Source organism: Rhamphochromis sp. 'chilingali' (genome assembly GCF_963969265.1).
Source record: "Rhamphochromis sp. 'chilingali' genome assembly, chromosome: 9".
Lineage (NCBI taxonomy): Eukaryota > Metazoa > Chordata > Actinopteri > Cichliformes > Cichlidae > Rhamphochromis > Rhamphochromis sp. 'chilingali'.
Window position 1 is genome coordinate 34,203,393 of NC_137936.1, and position 25,937 is coordinate 34,229,329.

General features: G+C 38.2%; 2 protein-coding genes across 2 annotated transcripts; one reads left to right on the top strand and one right to left on the bottom strand.

Annotated features, from left to right (window-relative positions):
• The first annotated feature begins 978 nt into the window (after positions 1-978).
• Positions 979-24,172, top strand: rtf2 (replication termination factor 2). Its single transcript, XM_080892415.1, has 9 exons — positions 979-1,126; positions 1,431-1,525; positions 1,727-1,820; positions 2,011-2,150; positions 3,557-3,635; positions 17,059-17,169; positions 17,249-17,300; positions 19,534-19,608; positions 23,013-24,172. Exons 1-9 carry the CDS (start codon positions 1,058-1,060, stop codon positions 23,207-23,209), a joined length of 912 nt encoding a protein of 303 aa, XP_080748541.1. The 5' UTR covers positions 979-1,057; the 3' UTR covers positions 23,210-24,172.
• gcnt7 (glucosaminyl (N-acetyl) transferase family member 7) lies at positions 3,930-14,817 on the bottom strand. Its single transcript, XM_080892414.1, has 5 exons — positions 14,179-14,817; positions 10,705-11,008; positions 9,783-10,524; positions 9,106-9,201; positions 3,930-6,948 (listed from the first exon to the last, which is right to left on the bottom strand). The coding sequence occupies exons 2-5, from the start codon at positions 10,909-10,911 to the stop codon at positions 6,701-6,703; spliced, it is 1,293 nt and encodes a 430-aa protein (XP_080748540.1). The 5' UTR covers positions 10,912-11,008; positions 14,179-14,817; the 3' UTR covers positions 3,930-6,700.
• Positions 24,173-25,937: the final 1,765 nt, after the last annotated feature.

Genomic DNA, 25,937 nt, shown 5'->3' on the forward strand with positions numbered 1-25,937 from the left:
TTTGTTAATTTTGCTTATTTTGGGCAATGTATTGTATTTTGTATGTGGCTTCCAGTGTGTGGTGAGCATAAAGAGGTTGAAATCTATTTTCTGGGCCAAAATGAAGTCTAGTGCTGGGTTTTTATTCCTTCTTCTTTTCCACAATGATTATCAGTCATGCCGCCAGAGATGTCTCCACTGAGGTATTCCCCAAACTAATGGTCGCTCTTGGACAGCACTATCGATAGTAAACTAATCTGAAGCCTGCAAGGCACAGGAAACAGATCTCATTAGCACTCACTGAACTATCTTCCAAGGAAACTTTCATCTTTAGACCACTCTGACAAGAGGCCTGAAAGCCAGACTAATGTCACTTACTAGTTCTGGGTTTAATGGCTGACTGAAAATGTGGATGGATGGATGGACAATGAAAGAGTGGAGGTATCTGTGTGAAGTTGTTTTATGTTTGTGTGCTTGACTGTGGGGTCATAAAGCGCTATAGTTTAGCAAAAGCCATGGAACCATACAACCTTTTTGTTGTTAAATCAATGTTACTGCTAAATACATTTGGATTGTTTTTGATTATTTTGTTATGTGCATTTTTGCATAGTATATGTTTTGTGACAATTTGCTTATTCTGATATCACCTTCTTATTCTGTATTTACATGCTAGACAGTATAAATATGTGATTTAAGTTGATCTAAATTAAGTCATTATAAACTAGCTGTGAAAAAAATAAACAAAAACATTTAACAAAATATAAAAAAAAGTCAATATAAAAATATATATGTAGTTTCTTTCTATTCCTCTAGCTTCAAGTTAGATAAATATACTCACATTTAGAACGATGCTGCCACACCATGGCCGAAGCTATTAGATACACATGCAGCGTTTGAACTTCTAGTCATTCAGCCACTAGAGGGCGACTTTGAATTCATCGCACATCCCGCGAGCTTTAGTGAGATCTCGTTGTTTGTTTACAACCCGAGAACTTCCTGTCTGATGAGAGTAGCATTTTGGTTTTTTTGTGTGTGACAGTGACTGTTTGAGCTAACTAGTTAGAAGTGAGCTTTCAAGATGGGTTGTGATGGTGGCACGATTCCCAAAAGACACGAGTTGGTGAAAGGGCCCAAGAAAATCGAGAAGGTGTGTTAGCTTTATTTGGCTTCAGTTTCCCTTCCGTTTTTAAATAGAAAATATCCCTGTTGGCGATATTTTTCGAACGCTAACAAGTTGCTAATGCTAATGGGCTAAACTAAGTATTGTTAAGTTTCGGGGTTTCATCATGAGAATAAAAAAGACATATTACGGTATTTTAAATGTGGTTTCTAATGTACGTTATGTAGTTGCTGTGAGTTTTCAGAATTTAACGCTAGTTAACATTATCTTGATGTGTTATAGACGAAGCTACATGGCGTATTCTTTCCTCACGGTCTTCTTACATGAACAGGTTGATAAAAATGCAGAATTGGCTGCCAAATGGAAGTACTGTGCATTGAGTCAAGAGAAACTTAGACGACCCATCGTCTCCTGTGAACTGGGAAGGTGAGTTATTTTTTTGTCTTGTTTTGTACTCGGGCATTATTTGATGTTTGGACACGGTATCGCTCGATGATGTGACAGCGCGAAGATATAAACACCGTTTCACAAATAACAAAAATCAGACATGAATTAAGACAGTACAGTTTTTCATCTTTTCATTACACCACATTATGTTCTGGTGGTCTGGCACATGTTATTTTTCAGACTGTACAACAAAGATGCTATCATTGAGTATCTCCTGGATAAGTCGGCTGAGAGACCTAATGCTGAGGCTGTAGCACACATCCGTGGGATCAAGGTATATTAACACCGAAGTGTGAACATCTAACTTGTTTTTTTTATTTGTTTGTTTTTGTAATTAATAAAATACAGAGCTACATTATCCATTTACACAGTTGGAGGTCTTTAGCCCATGTGTTTCTGGACACATGATTGTGTGTTTATTCGTGGTTTCAAACAGGAAATCTATCTATTTGCTTTCTCTGAAGGATATAAAGGAGCTGAACTTGACTGATAACCCTGAATGGGAAGGAGAAAGAAGAAATACAAAGGGAGACAGATATGAAGACATTCATTGTGGCATGTTTATTTGCCCTGTAGTTGGGTTGGAGATGAATGGCAAACACCGGTAAGCAACCTGAGTGAAGAGGTACTAAACCTAAGAATGAAAAAATGAGACTGACGATTCATGTTCTCTCTTTGTTTTAAGGAGCAAGCCACTGTATCTAAGTTAATTTTAATATACTAAATACATGTTTGAAATTCACTGCAAAACATATGATGGCATTCGTCTATCTTGCTTCTGATATACTTGTGAATTTCTGGACAGTTCTGTATTTCTTAAAATTCTCTATTTTTTATTTTATTTTATTTTACCTCTGTACATAACCACATCGTACTTTAATACCGCATTTGCGATTAAGTTGGAAATCAGAATTTTCAAGTTCCCAGTGGAAATTTTCACCTGGAACGCCCTCTCAACTCAAATTTCCAACTCAGAAATTCAAAGTAGACATGCCAACCACAAGTTAACAATTGTAAGATGGCAGGACTGAACGTAAACGTTATTAAAAGTGTAAAACTTTTAACCTGTGCTGGTATTGTTTCGTATTTGTGATTTGTTAAATAATCCATTCACACAGCACTTACAAGGTTCGATCCATGACCATGCTGCAGCAGTGTTTTTAAGTCAAAGAAAAACAAGTATTGCTCTGTTTTGTTAATGATGGATGAATAGTTCTATCTTACTAAGAAGCAAGGTATAAGACATCCTGTTTTTACTGTCTTCTCTGACTGAATCATACTCAACTCAGGAGTGATGTCACTCCTGAGTTCTGACTTCTGAGGTGTCTGGAACACAGCGTAAGTTAAATAATCAAAATGTAATGGAAGTACAGATTTGTATCTTTGATTCTGGAGTTTAACAAAATGCATTTGGTAGAAATGTTGATGCAAGTGAAGAAAACAGTTATTTGGCTGAGAAAACAAAACAAAACAAACCTATCAGAGAGAAATCAAAAACCTTGGGAGTGGCCAAATCTTCAATCAGGTACATTACTGAAAAGAAGAAAGCATTAGTCTGCTCTGCAACTCCATCAAGCCTGAAAGGCCACAGAGGAAAACTAAAGTGAATAAGGTCAAAATTCTTTATGGTTAAGAAACAAAAACATTCACAAAATCTAAGGGCTCCAAGATGCTATGGCACAGACTTGTCTACATGTTGTAGCTGTTTCCTGTCACCAGGGGGTAGTGTCACAAACAACTCGTCTGTGGGTTACTTTTGCTGTTATGCTGTTGTGGGACCTTGTCAGCTGTGGAAAAGAAAGGCGGTAGTGTACAGAGGGAAAATTACAACGTGTCAAGAACCCAAAAACGTATGGACCTAACTTTAGATCACATAAAGTTAGAAAGAAATACAGTTCCCAGCCCTGCGTCTGTTATTTATTTATTTATTTATTTTTGGTGAATGGCCCTAAAAGCGATACAGGTGGAAACTGTTTAACAATTTCATATAAGTGTTTCTCTGTTTTTTAGGTTCTGTTACCTCCAGACTTGTGGCTGTGTCTTTTCAGACAGGGCCCTGAAGGAAGTCAAGACAGAAATCTGCCACAAGGTAGGCAACATTCATTTATTTATTTTCCCAGGTTATTTAGCGTCAGTAGGTTGTCAACTCTGACAGTTTTTTTAAAAAATTCTTAAGACACTTTTAATCTTTACTGCCATTAAAAATATGTAAAACAAACATAGCCAGCTCTATTTGTGACATCATTTCTGCTGAACAGCAACAAGATGATAACGTAGCTTTTATGCTCCTTAAACACAAAACCACCAATAGTTGAACTCAAAGACTTGATGGACCTAAAGTCTCCATCATTGACCTTGGGTGTTTGGCATTAATGCTCCTTGTTTAAGTCACACTCAGCAAATTTTCAACGCTAATGATTTGTAAATAGGCAGGTTTGATAAAAATGTAGATAAGATAGCAGCAGTCTGGTATTAGCTAGGGGTGGGGGAAAAATCGATTCTGTGTAGTATCGTGATATTTTGTTTGCTAATAATGTATCGATACAGGGACAGCAGAAATCGATATTTTGTTACAAAAAAGGTTTTTGTGCTCTGACTTCAGAGCATGTTGATCCTTTTTCTGAGCAAGAATCCTGACATTCCTTCACTGTCCAAATGTGTTTAACTTTTTTTATGGCAGCAATAAACATGACAGTTTACTTATTTTAATTTAAGACATGTTTTATTTTAATTAAGTTTAAAACTTTTTTATTTAATGTAAAATTATATTTTGTTTTAATTTACTTTCAAATTCTTCAGTTGCTGAAGGGGCTGCATAGTTTTCATAAATTGCATAGTTCAGAATAGCTATAATTGTACCAGATGGTTGCATTCAGTTAAGTTGGACTAGACTGTAATACAAACCGTTCAATTTGTCAACAATAAAACTGACTGAAATGAGAGAAAGACTGAGTGTGAGACTTTGATATTAGATAAAATGAATATTGATAAAGTTTACTTTTATGTACAGAATCTGAATATCGCAAAATATTTTAAAAAATTGCAATAATATCGTATCGTGGGATGTATAGTGATTCCCACCTCTAGTATTAGCTTTGTTCCAGATGCACAACTGGTTGCTCAGATAGATAAGAATGCAAGTTAAATTACTGAAGTGTAATGATTTAATGCTCCCATGAGAAGACATAAATAGAAATAAAAACCATCATGTTCACATTGTTTTCGGTATTTAAGGGCTAGTAATAAAAATGTAAGTGAACTCTGGCAATGTTTTACATTCGTAGAATACACACAGATAAATAACTTATTGTTTTTGGGTTGCTTTTTTTAAACAAAAAAATTATAGCATGTTGACTTTTAAAAACTATCACAATATCAGCATTGTTAAGAAAATAAAGCCTGAAGAGAATGTAAATGTAACTAAAGTGCTCCTATAGTCCACTACAAACCACTTTGTTGTTCTATAGGAATATGTGATTAGGCAAATGTTTGAAATTTGGTTTCATCATGTTTTGACCTTTGTTTTGCTGAATTCACAATTTGCACTAGAATCTATGTGAACTTTAATTTGAGGATCAGAGGAAGTTTAACGTTTAATCACTTTAGTTGAACATGGCCTTTATATAATGCGCGTTTACAATATTACTGACCTCTTTCTGAATTTAAATAATACTAAACCATAAAGAACATGCCATATCACAACATTTATGTGAGTAGATGTGTTTTGGACAGATTAAACTGCACTGTTCCTTTCTTCAAGTCGCTTCTGAGATTGCCCTAGTTTAAGCCACACGGGAATTTGAATCAAGTAGGCCTAAGGCCTTTTATGGGTTCTGACCTTGTAGTTGTAAGGAGCATTAAAACTATGGTGGAAATTTCCCATGCACAGGCTATTTTGAGGTAACAGAAAGCAGATGGTAGCTGGTCAGTGTTGTTATTTCTGTTTAATTAAAAGCATTTTGGAACAGTGACAGATCAGTTGTTTGACTTTGTCAAAAATATCTAAAAGTATAAGAAAAGCTACAGCGCTTCTTGTGGGAAGCTGACTTAGAATACTGTGATTTTTGATAAGATAGGCTTATAAGGCAGCACAGTTTCTGGAGCCAATACGATTAGCCTGACTTTACCCACTCTTTATTCAGTTGCTGCTAAGTTTAGGAAATGTAAAGTACAGTTCACTTAACCTTAAATGTCAAAGTAAAACATACAAAATAACTGATAATGCAACATCACCCTTTGTTATATCCATGTAAGACAATAAGCAGTTTGTGCTGAGTTTTGGACAGGTTCTATAAAAAGTGATAGCCATTTTGGCTTTTTTTCCCCCTTTGCATCCAGTACCCATCATAAAATTGTTATCTAAGGCTGAACTGTCAGAATCAAGTTCAGAGTGTGTGTCATTGGATAAAGACTGAATCTTTATCTAAGCCAGCATTTATCTCTCTTTTTTCTTTTTCTTTTGTGGGTTCATATTTGAACTCTACTTGCATGCTGCTGTTTACCGAACACACTTTTTGTCCTTTTTAAGAAATTTTGTTGTTTTTTTAAAAAAAATATTTTTGCAAGGAGTCATTGCATAAGTTGATCTGCCAGTAAAAATGTAAAAATGCCATTCACATAACCAAATGTCTTTAGTCTAGCTTGACTTACTAGAAAATTCTGTAGCCTATATAAAAGAAACCTTTTTAAAAAGGCAAAACACTGTTTACTCGGGTATTGTTCAGACACACTGACAGCATGCGCAAGATCATGTGAAAGTTAGGACTCGTTATCACAATTGCTTTTATTTGTTTACACCTGTTACTTCTTAAATAAGAGAAAGGGTCAACACCTTTATCAGCAGTTGTGTTTTTCAAACTGAATGTCATACTGAATAACATTTCTTTGGTAGTGTCGTTTCATCCAAGCTTTAGTCATTATTTTTGCTTTATGGACAGAATTTATTTCATATTTTATTTCTGTATTTAGAAAAAAGGACAGCACTGATAAAGTTTCATAGATAAATATATTAGTATACACACATGGTCTTGAAATGCATATTGAATGCATTTTGTCTTCCTTGGTTTTGCTTTCCTATGCTCATATTATGACATAACAACACAAGACAAGTGCAAATAAGCTCAACTAGATATAGACTGCATGTTTGTAGTGATTTCATTCTCCAGCACTGCTGTTAAAGTAGCTGCTGCTGTTGCTGTAGTTGCTGTGTATGGCCAGTAGCCATGACGGTTCTATGGGAACAGTAGCCTGGTTGATAACCTTGTTTCTGTGCCACTGCTCCAAACAGTCTAGTGCCTCAGGAAAGGTATTACTCTCAAACTTATTGGCAAACATGCTGTCCATGCTGATGATCCATGGTAGGTCTTCCACTCCGTAGATACAGATGTCTCGTATGTAATGCCCTGGAAAACAGCAGCTTGGACATGACTTTTTTTTTTAGCATTATGCCAAAATTCGTTCCTTTTATTACGAGTTTCCATTATATAAATAAATATATGTACGCAAGCTTATTTAACCTTTGACGTAAAGCTAGTGGAGAGTATGCCATATATATATATATGTATGTATGTATGTATGTATGTACGTACGTACATATGTATGTACACGCATATATATACACATATGTACACACACATGTACACACACATGTACACACACATATATATACACACACACACACATATACACGTATATACACGTGTGTATATATTTAATATATATATATATATATATATATATATATATATATATAGATATATATATATATATATATATATAGATATATATAGATATTAGGGGTGCAACGATACACAAAATTCACGGTTCGGTTCGGTTCGATACTTTGGTGTCACGGTTCGATATTTTTTCGATACAAAAAACATGTTCATGCCTTTTTAATTTGTCATTTATTAAAATTATAAATATATATTTTAACTCAAAAGTACAGTTTTTAAATTTAACCCTAACCCTTGTGCGTGTTTTTTATTTTGACAGCGAATGCGCACCTGCGGACCACTTATGTGCAGCCCTGGTTATTTAGCTCATCATATCGCAGCCACAGAAATTATTTTGTCCATGAAACCATAAAGCTGCACTTTCTTTTTGCCTTATAGTCTGATTTGTCATAACTTCTCCGTTTTGTGGTAAGCTTTTCTTTGGCTGTCACTTCTTCACCCTGACCTGTCTTATTTGGCTCAGCAGAACTAAAATATATATCCTGCTACTTTTACACACGCACTCACATAAGCTCAGCGATTCTCTGCGCGATCAACCTCTCACATGTTTAAGCTTGCTGCGGGAGATTTCACTTGTCATGTTTGCATAGTAAGCTAACGATTAATAAGACGATGTCAGAGGAATTGGTGCACAAATTATCATCACTCACAGATCAGTGCTGTCGCTCTCTATACACAGCTCGCATGATTTTCCTTCCTACAATAGCCCGACGGGCAGGGAAGAGATAGATTTTGGTAGCCCGACTGAAAAAAATCGCTAGCCCGACGTCCTGGGGCTAGCGATATTGCAAGCCCTGTATCTGATTGAGGAATCACTCATCTTTGGAAAAGAGAGTTTATTACAGAGAAATGTCTCTTTCCAAAATAAAAGCTATACTATCCGCGTCTTCTGGGCTATATTCTCAGCAGCATAAGGAGAATCATGTGCTAACAGCTGTCTAAATGACTCGGCTAAAGTTAGTAGCATGCTTGTTGTTTTTGTCTTTGCACTAGGATGATGTCGGCGTAAATGTGCAGTCATATTCGTTGTGTTCCCACTAGTGCTTTCAGGTTAATCTCGTTGAAATGACCTTAACGCCACAACACGGCAAATCTCCGTTAACGAGCTACCGCCGATCGCCCTGTGCATGGGGCTAGACGGCCAACACGTTAACGAGCTAACTGCGCTAACACACTAGTTCCCACCCATGTAATTGAGCATTGCACGGCACATCCAACATACTGTTTTACTTTAGTCCATGACTCGCTTACCTTCAGGGTCATACGTCACATGAAAACCAAAATAATTCCAAACGCCAGATCTGAATGAGGGTGGGGGAGGTCCATGTTACAAGGAGAGCTTAACTTCTGTCTTGCTAGCTTGCCCTGCGCTCTTCCTTCTGACGATGCTGTCTGTGTTGAGCGCTCAGTGGATCTGCGCTCGACAGTGCAGCCTAGGCGGAGTAGTCGAACGCAGATTCACTGAGCGCTCAACACAGACAGCATCGTCAGAAGGAAAGTTGATAAAATAAATTACAAATGTTGTATTGTTCGATACATATGCGTACCGAACCGAAAGCACTGTATCGAACGGTTCAATATCGATATGAATATCGTTGCACCCCTAATATATCTATCTATATCTGTGTGTGTGTGTCTATTTATGGATGTACATGTGACTTGCTCACAAGGATTTATGTGGGATTAATAATTTATTGTTGGATTACAAAACTAAATACCTCATTTTTACCACATTTTTATAATTTAAATAATTAGGAAATATTGGTAGAATTTAATCTCTGGGAGAGTAACTAATCCGGTCTTTATTGACATATATGACTATACCTTTGCAACCACTGTGTGCACTTCCTTCTTGATCCCGCCATTTGATTGCCCGGATAGCTCCTTCCCAGCCTCCATCAATGCGACTGCCTGGAGCTTCTTAAAACATGTAATCAGACAAAATTGGTAATTATATGACCTAATTGAATTGTCAAGGTTTAACTAGCCCTGCTCAGGCCTCCTTCATCTGCTGTTTGAGAGTCAGTTCTCGATACATCTCAAAGAAAAGCTAAAGGAAGAGGTAGCATTTGCAGTCTGTAAGCAATTAAAAGTAGAGACATTGATCAAAGTTGCAAAAGTTAAACTTGTTATAATTCCTGATAAGTTTTCATTTTACCAGGGGGTAATGAAATAAAATGTATAAGGATAACAAATGGTCACAGGCAGGCTGGAGTCTATTCTAGCTGACAAAAATGAAAAAGAAAAGTATAACCTACATAGACAGAAACCCATTCAGTCTCCTGAACTATGAGAAGGAACTGAAGTATTTAAAGCCCACATACATACAGACACAGAAGGCTCCAGTTAATAAGGAAATTTGAACCTAGAACCTTGTTTCATATCATCTTTTGTTTATATCACATCATACTCACATTAGTACATGTTTAATAGTTTTGTGCTAGCTGTTAAACAAGCGTGGAGTTTTGTGTCTGTACACCTGTTTAAAACCGCCATTTTACCTTTGATATGGTTGAGCGTCACCCAGTAGTGTTCATCTGGACTGAATGTGTCCCTGGACCAATCCAAGAAGTCATGCGCTATTGGGCTTTTCAGAACAAAGTCCACGAAAGGTCTTGTAAGAACATAGTAGGCTGTTCCAAAATATAATTGCAGATTGTGTGGAGGAGGCCTTTTCCTCAGGCCTAGCCCTTTCGGAGCTACATGTGACCCCACAATCTCCTTGTACTGGCGTTGCGTTCTGTACATCATAGACATCGGCTGTTTGACCCCAGGTGTCATGTTTTTATCCCTCCATTGTTGGCTCTGCATGTACTGTACCAGTTCCAGGTTACTCTTAACAGGGAAGTCTTGTCCACACAGATTCACCACCTTCTTCCAGTCTGTCTTGGATTTCGCTAGATCCTTCATGCAATTCAGATCTGCTTGCAAACGAGAAAAACCAGCATAGGTCACAGTTTCACTGTGACTGGAGAGGAATGTATTTGGAAAGCAGCTGACTAGCTTCTGTACAGCCTCCCGATACTCCTGTGGAGCCTTAGCATCCACGTGAATGCAGTACACATTTTGTGGCATGTAAATTGCCCTCAAGAGGCGGACAAAAAGCTCCAGCTCTTTATGAATAGTCACAATGAAAGCTAAAGGGTAAGCCTCCTCTGCACGACTTAGAGGTTTTGTTATAAAGTGTAAATCTCTTTTCAAATTTGAGCACGGCAGGTGGCTGTTTAGAATGTAGCTTTCCACCTGTAGACCAAAAAAGCATATATTGCGACTGTTACTGTTGAAACTCATTTTTAAATAGGAATGTCAATGTGACTGTGCTAATGCTCCTAACTGGTTGTTAGATCAAATGAAAATTTCATCTAGAATATTTGTGCTTTTTATTTCTCAGAAGTAAAGAAAGGGTGGGGGGAAAATACATACCTGGCAGTCACAGCTGTACCAATTTACTCCTTTCTTCATGCCTGGCAAAAAAGTTTTACACACAGTTGAGAAAGGTTTGCAACTTGAAGATGGGGGAGGCTTTAACTCAGGTGGCGTCCTAGTCCTCAAATAAATGAAGGAAAAGATAATAATACTTATCCCGAGGCACACGAGGAAGCTGCATTTTGTCCCTTCAAGCTGGCGCATAATAGCCCTGTTTCTCTGTAGTCTGCCAGTACCACCACAGTTAAAGCTTCTGCAGTGGAGACATCCAGTTGGATTATTTGCAGAAGGATCCTGGATCCTTGAGGAATATAAAATAGGGTTAAGTATTTAGGTTGGACCTAATTGATGAAGCTAGCTTGTAATATTTGGCACATTAACTGCTGCTGCTTTAGTGCTTCTGCAATGTCTATGGGATGTGTTTTCTAGAACCACAGCTTGCAACACAGGAAGTGAATTACTTGCTGTTCTGTATATGATAATATTACAAAAGCATGGCAAAGGTAATTGATATCGATCACTATGTTAGATGTATTTTTTATGATAATGCAAAGCAGTTCAATTGCGGATAACTTGTTTTCATCTTGTTGTATATTTTCAACGCGGCAAAGGGAAGAAGATGATTTAGTTCTTGAAAGAGTACTTGTAAAACGTTTAACTGATCACTTGCAGAGGAGCGGTTTATTTGCGGGACGTTGAGTATAGTTTCAGAATTCATCATAGTACTGAAACCTCTGTAGTGAACAATTACTTTACTTGAACAACAGGCTATCCTATTAAATCTCAGTGTCACATTCATTGGCCACAGTATTTTGCTACAGAGACTCATATATGCTTTTGTGTTAAAGGAAATGGTTTGCATTGATTTTAATCATGACTTATTTGATGGATTCCAATGTGTGCATGCAAATAGGGAGTCGTCTTCTCACATGACAAGTTTGTTATTGAGTTACAGAGGGTTCTGTGCTGGGACCAATTCTGTTTACATTATAGATGCTTCCCTTCCCTTGTTATTAGACAATTTTGCATACATTTTCATTACAACACAGATGATACCAAGCTATAGTAACCTCTGAAGCTGGATTACACAAATTAATTAGTTAAAGCAGCGGTCCCCAACCTTTTTTACGCCACGGACCGGTTTATGCCCGACAATATTTTCACAGACCGGCCTTTAAGGTGTCGCGGATAAATACAACAAAATAAAACTAGTACCGGTACCGAAAAAAAAAAAAAGATTTATTCATAACGCACGTGAAAAGACCCGGGACAACCGAGTTAACGATAAAAATGATAACAAAATAACGCTGAAAACTGATAAAAACCCTGAAAACGGTCCTCAACTCTCGCGGCCCGGTACCAAACGACTCACGGACCGATACCGGTCCGAGGCCCGGGGGTTGGGGACCGCTGAGTTAAAGGACAGGCATGTTTTAGACACAACACTAAAGTTATTATATTTGTCCCTAATCTCTGAAACATGATGTCTAACCAGAACGCAAACTCTTGATTGGCATTACGTTAGCCTCCAGTAACATTGTGAGGAACCTGAGAGTCATTTTTGAACTGGATATGTCGTTCAACGTGCATTAAGCAAATATGTGTCGCTGCTTTCTTTCAGGTGGAGTATTGTAATCCATTAATATCAGATTCTTCTAAACGTCTTCTTTTTATCTCTCTGGCTCCTCACAGTTTGTTCAAGTACTCACTCACAGATCACTATCTACTCCAGTTAATTCTGGTGACCTCAAGGCTCTGTCCTGGGTCCTTTACTTTGTATTATCTATCTCCTACTCCTAGGTGATATTTTGAAGAAGTATAACATGCAATTTCACTGCTATGCAGATGACACCCAGCTCTACTTATCTTCCAAACCCACAGGTACTCTCCTACCCACAACTATTTCTGATTGTTTAAGTGACATCAAGGTTTGGTTTACTCACAACTTTTTTAAACTTAATGGCAATCAAACAGAATTTATTCTAATAGGCACCAAATCAAAACTGACTAAAGTTCCAACCAGAAGTCTTTCATTATCCATTGATAACTCTGACAACAGAGTTATCAATGGACTCTCAGGTCAAGAGTCTTGGTGTCATCCTTGACAGCACTCTTTCCTTCACAGCACTAGGGCTGCCACAAACGATTATTTTGATAGTCGACTGGTCAACGATTATTTTTGCGATTAGTCAACTAATCAGATTGTGCGTCCATTGGACGTAAAACTTACAGCTTATTGCACCAGCTTACAGCTTTAAGTGTTTAAGGTATGTGCTAACTAAAAATAAAGACAAGATGATAGTTTATTAAACTTTTAATGAAATTTGCAGATTGTCTCGGTAAAGTTGAATAAACTCTGCCGTCTGCTCCTTGCTATCTAAAATATAACAGGAGTATATTCTCGAGCATCTCGCACTTCTGATAATCAGTTGTCTGCTTGATGTTTATTCATCTGTGTAAAACTATAATTTTAATCTCAGCCAAACCAATTTACTTGGGAACAAATAAAATACTGAAAAAAGCCAAACAATAACATTTTTAAGTTATCTAAGTGACTTATATACCATGTTTAACCTGAGTAGCGAAAGACGGCGGTGGGTTTGAAAACAATTTGCCGGGAGTCCGGTGTTCTCACCGGCTCTAATGAGCCTTGAACCGAGCTGTTGGGTAACAGACGTCTCCGAAAACGCTTTTTTGGAGGAGGTTTGAAGTAGCTCCTTTTTAGGGACTAAATCGGTGTGCTGTGATGCACCGAGCATATCCCGACACCCCCAACTGGATATGGCAGATTACTGCCCTCCGGAGCCAGTTTTTGCTAGCTGTTTCTTTCTGTTAAAAGAGAGTTCTACACTCCCCACAAACTGCTTGCTTACAGGGAATTTTTTAAATTTTGGTGTTTTCTCCCAAATACTGTTAGGTCCTATGTAAGTAAACCTGAGTTTAATTGGAAAAAAGTACAACTTTTATTTTTTATTTTGTTTATTAAAAAAAAAAAAAATTATACCCAAGTATCCTTTGGAGGGCAGAGAAGCTTTAGACATGTCTGAACACTGTTCTCTTTCACAGTAAACATCCTCACTCAAGCCTGTTCCTGAGAATATCACTGAAGATAAAGATATCAGCAGGGAGGCTGCCATGGAAATGTGTATGTTTCTGATCTGCTGAGATTCCTATCCTTCTCATATTGCGACTAATAGAAAGAACAGTTCATATGTAGAAACAAGGAATAGCTTGCTGGTTGTTGGTTACGAGTTTGGGTAGATAAAAAAAAAACCCTTTGGTTTCTTAAAATATTTGTTTATACATTCCTTGCAATGAAAATTTGAGATCATATTTAGATCAGCATGTTCGACTATATTTTGTTTTCGTGCAATCATTTATCACATTGCTGCTTTGGTCAGAGGCAACAGAAATAAACAGCAGAATATGTAAAGAAAGAAAGACAAAGAAATGACAAGCTTAGTGACCTACCTTTGATGCAGGTCAATCTATACTCCTTATAGTGAAGAGGTCAACTTTTGTACATCAGCACCTGTTTGGGTCTTAATGACCTAAATTGCTCCTGCGAGTTATGTTGCTATAATTCATTTGAAGTCCTGCAGTGAAGAGTCCGTTCCTTTGGTGCCATCAGCAGCAGCAGCAGTAGCGGTAGTGTCAAGCTAAATTGAATTGCTTTCTTGTGTTCTCGTCAGGAGGTTGCTTTCTCAGAGCTTGATGTTGCGTTGTGAGTGAGCCACAGTGGTTTGTAATTGTGTGGAGTATTCTCTTGTTGTGTTTGCAGCTGATTATGTCTCTCCTCCCACAGCCCCATGAGACAAGTCCGGCCCTCCCTGGTTACTAGCATGAACACCCAATCACACACCTGACATAAGGAGTCATATTCACACATTTCTCTCACACACACACACACACACACACACACACACACACACACACACACACACACACACACACACACACACACACACACACACACACACACACTCTTTCTTGCTATCTCTCTCTCTCTCTCTCCTGCTCACTTGTGTATTGCATCAGTATTCTTGTTTTTTGCTCGTCTTCGAATCTCATTACCTCAAGTTTCTTCTTTCTTTTTTCCTCTCAGATAAGATCAGTTCCAGTTTATCTGCCCTGTTAATGGTGTGCATGTTTATGCACACTGTGCAGTGTGACTCGTCTCTTGTTCACAATCTTGTTGCCTCTTGCAGTTACAAAAAAAAAAAAGATTTTGGTTGACTTGTTTACTAACTGACTTCATGCTAGGTTGTGTCATTTTTGGTGATGGTAACAGCAGAGTGACAGACTTCATAGCGGTCCACAGAGTTTATTTGCTGCTTGGTCAGCTCCCGAGATTATCTCTGTTGTGTTGAACAGAGCACATGGCCACGGTTCACACCCAGTGAGCCTGCATTACAACCACACAATGGATCCCCTACTTGTTACTCAGGGGTTTAATATTTGTTTTTGAATATCGGTGTGTGTTTTCCTATTAAAAGCATTCATCCCGTTTATATGTTTAGAGACACAAAAACCTAAGCCTTTTTCTTTTTCTTTTTAATCGCAAGACTTTCACAAATATGTAAGCCAGTTTGTTTCATACAGGGTTATCGTTAACCAGTATTATCCTGTATTTCTATTAGCAAACTTACAAACTGTTGTGGATAAATGAAATCATAACTCAAGTGCTACTTCTGAAACCAAAGGAACGATGAAAACAACAGCAACAATAAAACAAATTACATTTTAATTTGGATCTGGAGCAAATATTAAACTTTTGATTTGGTGTGACAGAATGGTTTATTGTGTTGTGAAAATTTCAAGTGTCAAACTGTTGAAATAATAACATAGAATAACAATAACATTTCTTTGTCTTAGTCATTTCATCGATGTGTGCGTGTCTGACTGACACGTTCGTGGCATTTTGTTTTGTTTTTTTCCCCTCTCATGCTTCACAGAGTTTAGCCAGTCATAGGCAGGCAGCATGCAAATAAAATGGAAAAGGGACGTGTCCCGACAAAGAAATTATCTGTGGGTTGATCTAATAGTTTTGTTAGTTAGTGTTGAGTTCTAGGTATGTTTGGATATTAATGGCTCATGGAAAAAGCAAAAGGCATATTAAAAAAAAGTTTTACTGCAAATTCCTGCAAAAGATGCAAACGAGCAACATTTTATGAACGTCCATTGAGAAAGTTAAAAAAACAAAACAAAACTGATTTGCAAGATGGATTGGACTACATGTACTTATACGAAGTGAAACTGAAAGCAGTCACTTTTTCAGAGAAAATCATTTTAAACTAGCCTGACGGCCAAATATGTATATTTCAAAATACCTTAAATGATGTTAATTACAATCAACTTTCAGTTTTGTTACTTCCTGTTTTGCCACAAAATTTATAATGCATATACAACCAGACAATGTTTTATCAATGCTAGCAGGCGGCAGCTTTTAAAAGTGTAAGTAATTGAAGGGCACTTTTTTAATCCTCCTTGGCCAAGAAGCTACTGTCACTGATAACAGTTTACCTCATTCAAAGTGTGAATCTATTGAAAGGAGGCGCTAGCAACAGCATTATACACAATACTAGTAATAGAGAATTATACACAATAATAACACAATTAACAGTAAAATAAGCTAGTCGTGTTTCCCTGGAAATTTCAAGTAAAGGTTTAACGTAACTCCTTAGCACTTTAGTTTACCTATAACTAAAAAAACGTCACTTTTTTACTCGTTCGGAGCCTGCATAGTATTTTAGTTAAAAACTTTTATTCCTTTTTCAATAAAAATGAAAAAAATATTTTCTACATTGGATGTTGTATCTTGGGTCACGTTTTTTAACCAACCACTTAAAGTCCTGCTTTTCCACACCAGTATTTTCCATCCAAGACTTGCTCTATATAGAGTGCAGCTAGTGATGCTTGGTTGAGTGTTTACTTTACTTTAGGATTACACAGCACCATCCTTCATAGCTTGCTCTGCTGAAGGGTGTGTTGTTTCCTCAAATAGTAAAACAGGTCTGTTGTTTCCACCTTGAGAAAGAGAGGAGGTTTATGTGCAGATTCTGCAAAACATCTTGCTTTGTTGGGGGTTGTTGAAGTAGTTCCCTTTTTAGGTACTAAATGGTAAACAGAGGTTGACACAGAACTTGCTCATTGCTTCATGATTTCAGATGATATATGTGAAAGTCCTACCTCATATTTAATTTTAAAACAGTTGTGCTGGATAACAGTGCATTAGCAGAAATAACGCTATATGGTGAATGTCTTCTGCCTTTACACTTGTTGCAAAACATGTTTGCCTTTTCTAAATCCCTTTAAGAGTCCCTTATCTGGAATATAATGTTTGTGTTATAGTGTGGAGATCCATTTAAAGATGAAGATATTGTTGTGCTCAATGGCAACAAGGAGGAGGTGGACAAGCTGAGGGAGAAGATGGAAGAGAAGCGGGCCAAAGCTAAAACTAAGGTGTGTGACTTCTCTGCTTTTTGATAGAATCTGTCTTCACAACTACAAAACCCTGAAACAAATATTCTTTGATTTTCAGAAATCAAAGAAGAGTAAAGCAACTGAAACGGTGTCAACATCAGAATCAAAAGGTTTGTGTGAAGCCTAGTAAGTAAGTCATCATATGTGTTCAGCATTTGCATGAACAAGGCCAACGAACTAGCAAAAGGCCAGAAAATGTTCTTCTTCATTTGGATAATATTTTGAATGTGCTGTAGTGTACTAGCTGGGTTATTCAAACTTTTAACTCACACTGAAAATACTGAGAAGTTAAGATACATATAAATGTAATATATAGTGTGTGGCCAAGCTAATGCTGCTAATACTTTGTACATCAATGATGGACATTATTACTTTATCTTATTCTGGTTTTGCGGTAATGTATCAGGCTGGTTTTGTCATATTTTACTGACATACAGTGTTTTTCATAATTCCTGTGCAAACTTAGATCCTGACACATTTCCAATAACACAGGATTAAGTGTAACTGTAAAAGATTAGTCATAGAAATAAGTAATATTGGCCAATATCAGCCTTGTTGACTGTCTTTCACCTTTTTGCAAGGAAAGAAAAAAAAAAGGGGGGGGGGGGGATATTCCCACAGTTTTACAATTGTAAATCAAAATGTAAAAACTTTCCTATATTATACATGTCCTATAATTGTGAATGTGTCTTACTATTTCCAGTTGTTTTTCTTACTCTCATAAATGAGCCAAGAAATGCAAAAATAGTCACACTGAACCAGATTCTGTAGATCTGCAGTCTAACCTGATGTTAATTAGTCTAAATTGAAGGTGTCAGTGTTGTGTGCCAACAGAGAACATTGCTGTGGTTTCCTGTTTTCAATAATAGCACAACGCTCTCAACTCACAAACAAGACTAACTGAGAAACCCCAGAATTCGATTTGTTTTTACTCAGATTAACACTCCAATGCATAGCTGGACTGGCCATCGGGCGTACCGGGCATTTGCCCGGTGGGGGGGGGGGGGGGGGATTTTTTGTTTTTATGGGCAGATGTTTTGGTTTTTTTGGAGGTTTTTTTCTTTACGTAACGGTATCAACAATGAAAGGTGGTGGATTGGCCAGATGCTGGCAGATGTGTAAAAATAACTCAACTGCTTGGTGGTGGCTATGGCGGAGCTTCCACAGATTCAGTAACATTAGCAAGTGGCTGGTCTCCACCACTTGGAAAGGTGAGGCAGGAGGAGGCTGCTAAACAACAGCAGCAGCACTTAAGGTTGATAAGTTGTTGTTAGAATTTACTTAATATTACTTTCTAGTATCAGCTGATGTTTGCTGGAGCCACAGCTGTAAAAGCTGTTGGTCATGATATCGGTTTGGATATGTGGTGAGAGGGAAACATGAAGATGAAACCAGGAGATGTCCTTACTGAATCATCAGAGCTGAACAGCTGATGGAGAAGCAGGTTTACCTTTTAGGTGACATGAATGAGTTGAGAGGAAGTTATGAACTGTTTCTGAGAGACAACTAACACCAGGATCCTTTTCTACGTTGCTGACAGCTGGTAACTGTGCAGGGGCGGGTCTAGCAAAGTCTTGCCAGGGGGCCAGGTAGGGCATTAACAGGGAAAGGGGGCACAAAGAAATACGTTTCTTTCTTATTCTCATTTAAAATGTCTAGCTTTTATTAAATAATTTGAAAAAATAATCTGAATCTTACAACCAAAGTTTTCATTTGATGTAAACTGTATAGAAATCCATTATTGTACATAGGAATGGTTTTTTTTCTGGGTCCCATCATAATTTCTTCAGAGGAAAGTACTGTATATGATGCCAGTATTTTCCCACACTTTCTAGATACTGTACCAGTACTGTGTGTAAAATGCCATCAAAAAGTCAATTAAGTTTTATTCTTTCTCACCTGTCTTTCTGTCTCCTTTCACTTTTTAAAGGTTGCCATGTTAGAAAAAATATTTGCCCTGCCATTGATGTGGTAAATAAATAGTTTATGAAAATACCACTAAATCTGTCATTTATTATTTATTCACTGAACAGTATAAGTCCACTCAACTTACACAGTCTGGGGAAAACATGGCCCAGGGGGTAGAACAGTCGTTTACTTGGTCTGTGGATCAATTTGCCGGGCACTCCAGTCAGTGCATGTCTTAAAGCATACATTGGAATGTTTTTGTGGATGAATGTTTGACAAGGTATAGAAAAAAGTGCTTGTTATGAATGTGTGTGTGATTGGGTGAATGAGGGTTGTAGGAAGAAAGCACATTTAGTGCTCAGTTAAAAAGCGCTACATAAGTATTAGTGCTTTTAACCATTTATCCTCTGTCTTGCCTGATTGCTTTCCACACAGACGGCACAGTGTCTCCTCCCAATGATATAGCAGGAACAAGCTTGCAACAAAATGGTGGTGACAGCAGCCAGTCAGGTAAATAACAATACTTGGATCATTTACGTACAGACAAATAGTCTATTGACATTGCATTGTCTTCACAAATCTCTTGAAGCCAACTGTTTTAAAAACATGAATGTGGTTTTCTGTATGTAATTCATTCAGCCTCTTTTTATTAACCTTCTAAGACCCAGCAATGAATTTTTGTCCTCTGACTGAGACTGCTACATTAAGCACCATTTATGCTATCTATACGACTCCTACTATACTGTCAAGGGGACATGATGGGCTTTTTATTAATGCCACATTTGTGGAGGTTGCAGAGCACTTTCTTTTCAAAATGATGGAAATTGCCGCTTCCACAGATTGGCATACATTATGATTCTATTGCTTACACTCAGATTGTTTCTTCAATTTGAGAGTCTTAACTTTGACTTTGATTTCAGAAATGTACAATAAGTTTATCCCTTCCAAAACAAAAATTGTATTCACTGTCCTTTGTATTGAACAGCAGGACTTACTACTTACATTTTCAACCAGTCCATACTTCTGGTAGCAGAAGGCAGGATGAAGCAGAAAGATAATTTACTCAGAACTATGGAAGAGGAGTCAGTGTTACTGCTGTCAGGGGATGAGGTGGACAAAGGCCAGACATCAGAGTAGGAAGGTGGAAGCTCAGAGGATCATCATCTTTAAAGGAGCTTACGAAGGGGTGGTGTGACTGTACCTACCATCCATAATAGGAGCTGTTTAATGTAGGGCTCTCAATTTTTTAGGCATTTTAATATCTAGAAGGGGAAATAAAAACCTATTCAGTTGAATTCACACAATCACACTTCCACCAGCTAAGATTTTGATTTCTTCTCTTATTTTGTCAAGTCATGTAATTAATGCACTTTCAGCATATATATTATTAAACTCTACATCTGCTATCTTTATCATTTCAATTTGGGTTACATACTGAAATTGGGTTGAAAATTCTATAGGTAATGATAGGTTTGTAGCTTGAACCTATTCGCTGGAACGTTGAAGACAATATAATTACACAGCAAGCAAGACACGAAGTAGGCAAAGTTCTTCATGTTTCTCGTGCACGGGAGAGAACCGGACAAACGCCGTTCCTTCGCTTGACCCCAGTTGCTCTCGTAACACTGCTCTTTTATTGAGGTTACATGAATATGCATAGGTTCATTAACATATGACGTCTACATACAAACAAAAAGTACCTTGCCTGTGTCTGTGTGTTTGTGTGTGTGTGTGTGTGGGGGGGGTCAGAGTGTGACCCCATAAATGACTTCCCTAAACCTGCTGGTCTGGAAGTCCAACAGTTCATCTAAACAAAAGGCACTTAGCCTAAAACAGATATAGCCACGTTTATCCTACCATAAGACAATAAAACAAGGTACGACCTCTTCCCATGCTCCCAGGATGTAGGTGTGCATTCCACTCTGGAATGCACACCAAGCCTTTGCAGCCTGCTAAAGATCACACATCCTATCACTACACAATTGATTATACACCTCTAAGCATATATGGTTAAATATTTCTAAGCATAAATGACAATCAACAATACAAAACCTAACAGGTAACATGAAAACAGGAAACCATTGTCTGGTGGTTGTGTGTAACAGAAAAAATCACCACACAAACAAGAGGGAAATGGTCATTTCTGAAGGTGGCATTGGAACTGAAACATTGTTCAGTTTATCTGTTGTCACCGCTTGTAAAGATAGCTTAAAATCTGAATTTACTGGTTCCTAATTAAAGCCAATTCATTAAGTTGAGAGAGCTTCATCAACATTGGGCAGTCTAAGTAATAATGATCTTAACGTCACAGCTAAGTGGGAGCAGAATAAAGCACTCTGGAAAGTGAATACAGAATGCAATAAGGCTGCCATGAAGTGTGATTACCTTCACAGTTCGATGTCCTGCATAACAGTTGAGAAACCAGTAACTACCTACAACTTCAGAGCCTTAGCATACACAATCCTTTTTGTCCATAATGGGCGATGGATGTTATCATTTTGCCAGGCTCCTCAAAAGCTGGTATGAACTTTTCACTCTGTCTGAAATTTCACCTTCGTGCTCTAATGTCTGGCTCTTGTCCACCGCATTTCTTGACTGCTCTAAATTTGACTCCACTTCCACAGTTATTTTTCTTTGAAACAATACTTAAATTATCTAAACGGATCTATCACACATTTTTTCTTCTAGGGCTCAGGAGGTTAATGATCCATGTTCAGTCTAATGTTCAGTGTTTTACCACTGATGTCCAATTAAAGTAAAATTCTACTGTAGTTCAAATGTCTATAAATTGTTCTCAGTCATCCAGGTCATCGTAGTTTAAGGGGCTTGGAAAGAAAAGCGACTGGACTTCTTTAAGTTTCCTTGAAGACATTTCACCTCTCATCCGAGAAGCTTCTTCAGTTCTAAGAGCAATTAGTGGAGAGTCCCAGATTTTAAACCCTATGGGAGTGTCCCCAAGAGGGTCATGGACCCCCTATTGATCCTCTACCTAATCACACGAGCCAAGGTGTGGAAACGGGTGTGGGTCCCAATCAGCCAAGGTTTTGGATGAACCTATTGTGAAGCCTAGCCCCACCCTGTCATGTGATTTACTGAGGTCAAATCTCCCAGGATGTGAGTGGGCGTTAAGGCGTCTAGGAAGGGATCTCAAAACTGGATTATAGATGGCAGACAGCTGGTGTCGTAAGCCACCGCTTCTGTTCAAGGATGGTCACTCACAGTGGACATAAATGGCTTCTTTCACACCTCTTTCAAACCATCTGTCTTCTCTGTGAACATTGGCATCCTCGAAAGAGTGACCTTTGTCCTTTAGATGCAGGTGGACAGCCGAGTCTTGTCCCATGGAGGTGGCTCTTCTATGTTGTGCCATGCGTTTATGAACTGGCTGTTTGGTTTCTCCAGTGTAGAGGTCTGAGCATTCCCGGTTCCCTGTACAGCATACACTACGTTGTTAAGTTTGTGTGTAGGAGTTTTGTCTTTGGGATGAACCAGTTTTTGTCTGAGTGTGTGGCTGGGTCTGAAGTACACTGGGATGTTGTGCTTTGAGAAAACTCTCCTGAGTTGCTCTGATAAACCTGCTACATAAGGGATGACAGTATTGTTGCATTTGTTTTTTCACACCTTGGCTTGTGTGATTAGGTAGAGGATCAATAGGGGGTCCGTGACCCTCTTGGGGACTCTCCACATGTCTTAAAATCTGGGACTCTCCACCAATTGCCCTTAGAACTGAAGAAGCTTTTTGGATGAGAGGTGAAACATCTTCGACTAAACCTAAAGAAGTCCAGACTCTTTCCAAGCTCCTTAGACTATTGTAGTTAAATTAACATCCAATGGGTATGATCAACCTGTGGGAGGAACAAGTCCTTATTTTTAAAGATGCCTTTTTTTTTTGTCTCTTTCATCCTACTACTCAGCTGTGGCTGGACCCTCTGGATCTTCCAGCTCGTCTAAAGCGACCAAGTCTTCATCAGCCTCTGCTACAAAGAGGTCCATCCAGGATATGAACGAAAAGTCAGAGGCTTTTAAGTCTTTGTTCACAACCCACAGTTCTGCCAAGCGCACTAAAGATCAGACATCCAACTGGGTCACCCACACCCCTTATCACTTCTAATAACTACTAAAGTGCATAGATCACAGTTTCTAGATCTTCCCAGAAATATTAACATATTAAAATAAATCTTGCTGTGCATACCAAGCACACACACCAACCCTACATGACCTCAGATATTGACAGCGATATGCAGGCTAATTCCCAATTTCTCTCTCCAGTTCCCAGTAGCTCAGTGTTTACATGTTGGGAACATTTAGTTGCGGCTCCCTAAGTGGTTCTGAGTGTGTACTTTGTAACTTAATTCCTCCCCATGGATTCCCTCACAACCTCTTTGTTGTCAGTCACAGGTGGTTGAGGAATTAATACTAGGATGACTGTATTATCAGTGGCACTCTGCTTCCCCCTAATGGGCAGAAAATAGCATTTTAATGTGCTCACAGGATTGCTGCATTTATTTTAGTCCTTAGTTATGATAAGAAAAATGAAAAAAGACAAACTGCCCTGCATTTGAAAAGGCAGATCCTCAGTAATTAGTATCTCCAGATTTTCCTTCCTCACAAAATCTAGTTGTATGTGCCTGGTAGCTATTTATTTTGGCTTTTTTTTTTTTAACAGGTGTAGCAGGTGACTTTCACTCACTTTTGTTCTTTTAATTAGTTATTTCTCAATTGTTCTTTGAAACGGGGGAAAAACTAAAGCATTTGGTGTATTTGACTCCTCTGATTTGCAAAATAACCACCACAGCCAGAGACCAACAGCTTTAATGCGATTGGGGAAATATACTCTATAACTAATGCTTTTTTTGTTTTTGTGCATTTTTGTCTGGACTTTAATGGAAGACCTTTAAAATACAAAGTTACATTGTATTATTGTCTCCAAATGAATTCATATTGAGGTTAAATGTGCTTGTATAGACAGTCAGTACATTTACAACATTTACAAAGAACTAAAAAAAGGCTTTGTTCTTACTTTTTGCTTTTTTTTTGTATCAAGCAATACCACAATAAATTTCTGTTCACAGTATTTTAGTGTTGTTTTTATGGTGCAGATTATATTACATCTTTGTGTTCTCTCTTCTGTAACATGTTACTAAGTGCATAACAGAGCATTAATTATCCAAGATCACAAAAGCAAAACCAAATCCCTGTTGTGCACTTGAAGGGAAACATCACACCTAACACAAGCTATAAAAAACTCTTACGCAACAACAAGTCTCCCTGCAGTGATAATGTGGACAGTGTCACATTTTTGTAATTAGGGCTTGTATCTCACAGTAATGAGACAACCAGGAAGCAACTGAAAAAACTGACTCAGCATAAATCCACTTCGCTCTCGCACTGCAGGCCTACTTGTTGTTCCTAGAGTATTTAGAAGTAGAATGGGAGGCAGAGCCTTCAGTTTTCAGGCCCCTCTTCTGTGGAACCAGCTTCCAGTTTGGATTCGGGAGACAGACACTATCTCTACTTTTAAGATTAGGCTTAGAATTTTCCTTTTTGCTAAAGCATATAGTTAGGGCTGGACCAGGTGACCCTGAATCCTCCCTTAGTTATGTTTCAATAGACGTAGGCTGCCGGGGATTCCCATGATGCATTGAGTTTTTTCCTTTCCAGTCACCTTTCTCACTCACTATGTGTTAAGAGACACCTCTGCATTGAATTACATCTGTTATTAATCTCTGTCTCTCTTCCACAGCATGTCTTTATCCAGTTTTCCTTCTCTCACCCCAACCAATCCTGTTAAAAGGGAGTTTTTCCTTCCCACTGTTGCTTGCTCATAGGAGGTCATATGATTGTTGGGTTTTTCTCTGTATCTGTTATTGTGCGATCTACTGTACAATATAAAGCGCCTTGAGGCGACTGTTGTTGTGATTTGGCGCTATATAAATAAAATTGAATTGAAAAAATTAAATTGAATTTCTCCTCCTCCCAACATGGCGAGTTGAGTTCATGCCAAATAACTGAACTTTGATCTCGTCTGACCACAATACTTTCCCCCCAGTCCTCATCTGAATCATTGAGATGTTCAGTGGCAAACTTTAAACGGGCCTGCATATGTGCTTTCTTCAGCACGGGGACGTTGCAGGCACTGCAGGATTTCAGTCCTTCACTTCTTAGTGTTTTACCAACTGTTTTCTTGGTGACTATCGTCCCACCTACCTTGAAATCATTGACAAGTTCCTTCTGAGTATTTCTGGGCTGGTTCCTCAACATTCTCATTATCACTGAAACTCCACGAGGTGAGATCTTGTGTGGAGCTCCAGAACAATGGAGACTGGCAGTTATTTTATGGTTCTTCCATTTGCCACCTTCTCACCTTGCTGCTTGGCGATGGTCTTGTAGCCCATTCCAGCCTTGTGTAGGTCAAGGTCAAATTTATTTATATAGCACATTTCAAACAGCCGATGCTGCACAAAGTGCTTAACAATATAAAAATGGTATTAAAAAGCAACAATGTAATACAATAATAACAGTAAAAAACAATAATAGGACAGTAAAAGAATTAAAACAATAACTAAACTAATTCAAATAAGACCAAAATGCTTGGGTCATAGTGTGTTAAAAGCCAGGGCATAGAAATGTGTCTTTAGTGATGATTTAAATTGCTCAAGTGTTTGTGCAGATCTAATATTTAAGGGGAGACTATTCCAAAGTCTGGGACCTGCCACAGAGAAGGATCTATCACCACGGGATTTGAGGTTAGTCCGTGGGATGGACAGCATTAGTTTTGAGCTAGACCTCGTGGTTTTTCCTGGAGCATAGGCAGAGAGGAGCTCAGACAGGTAAGGAGG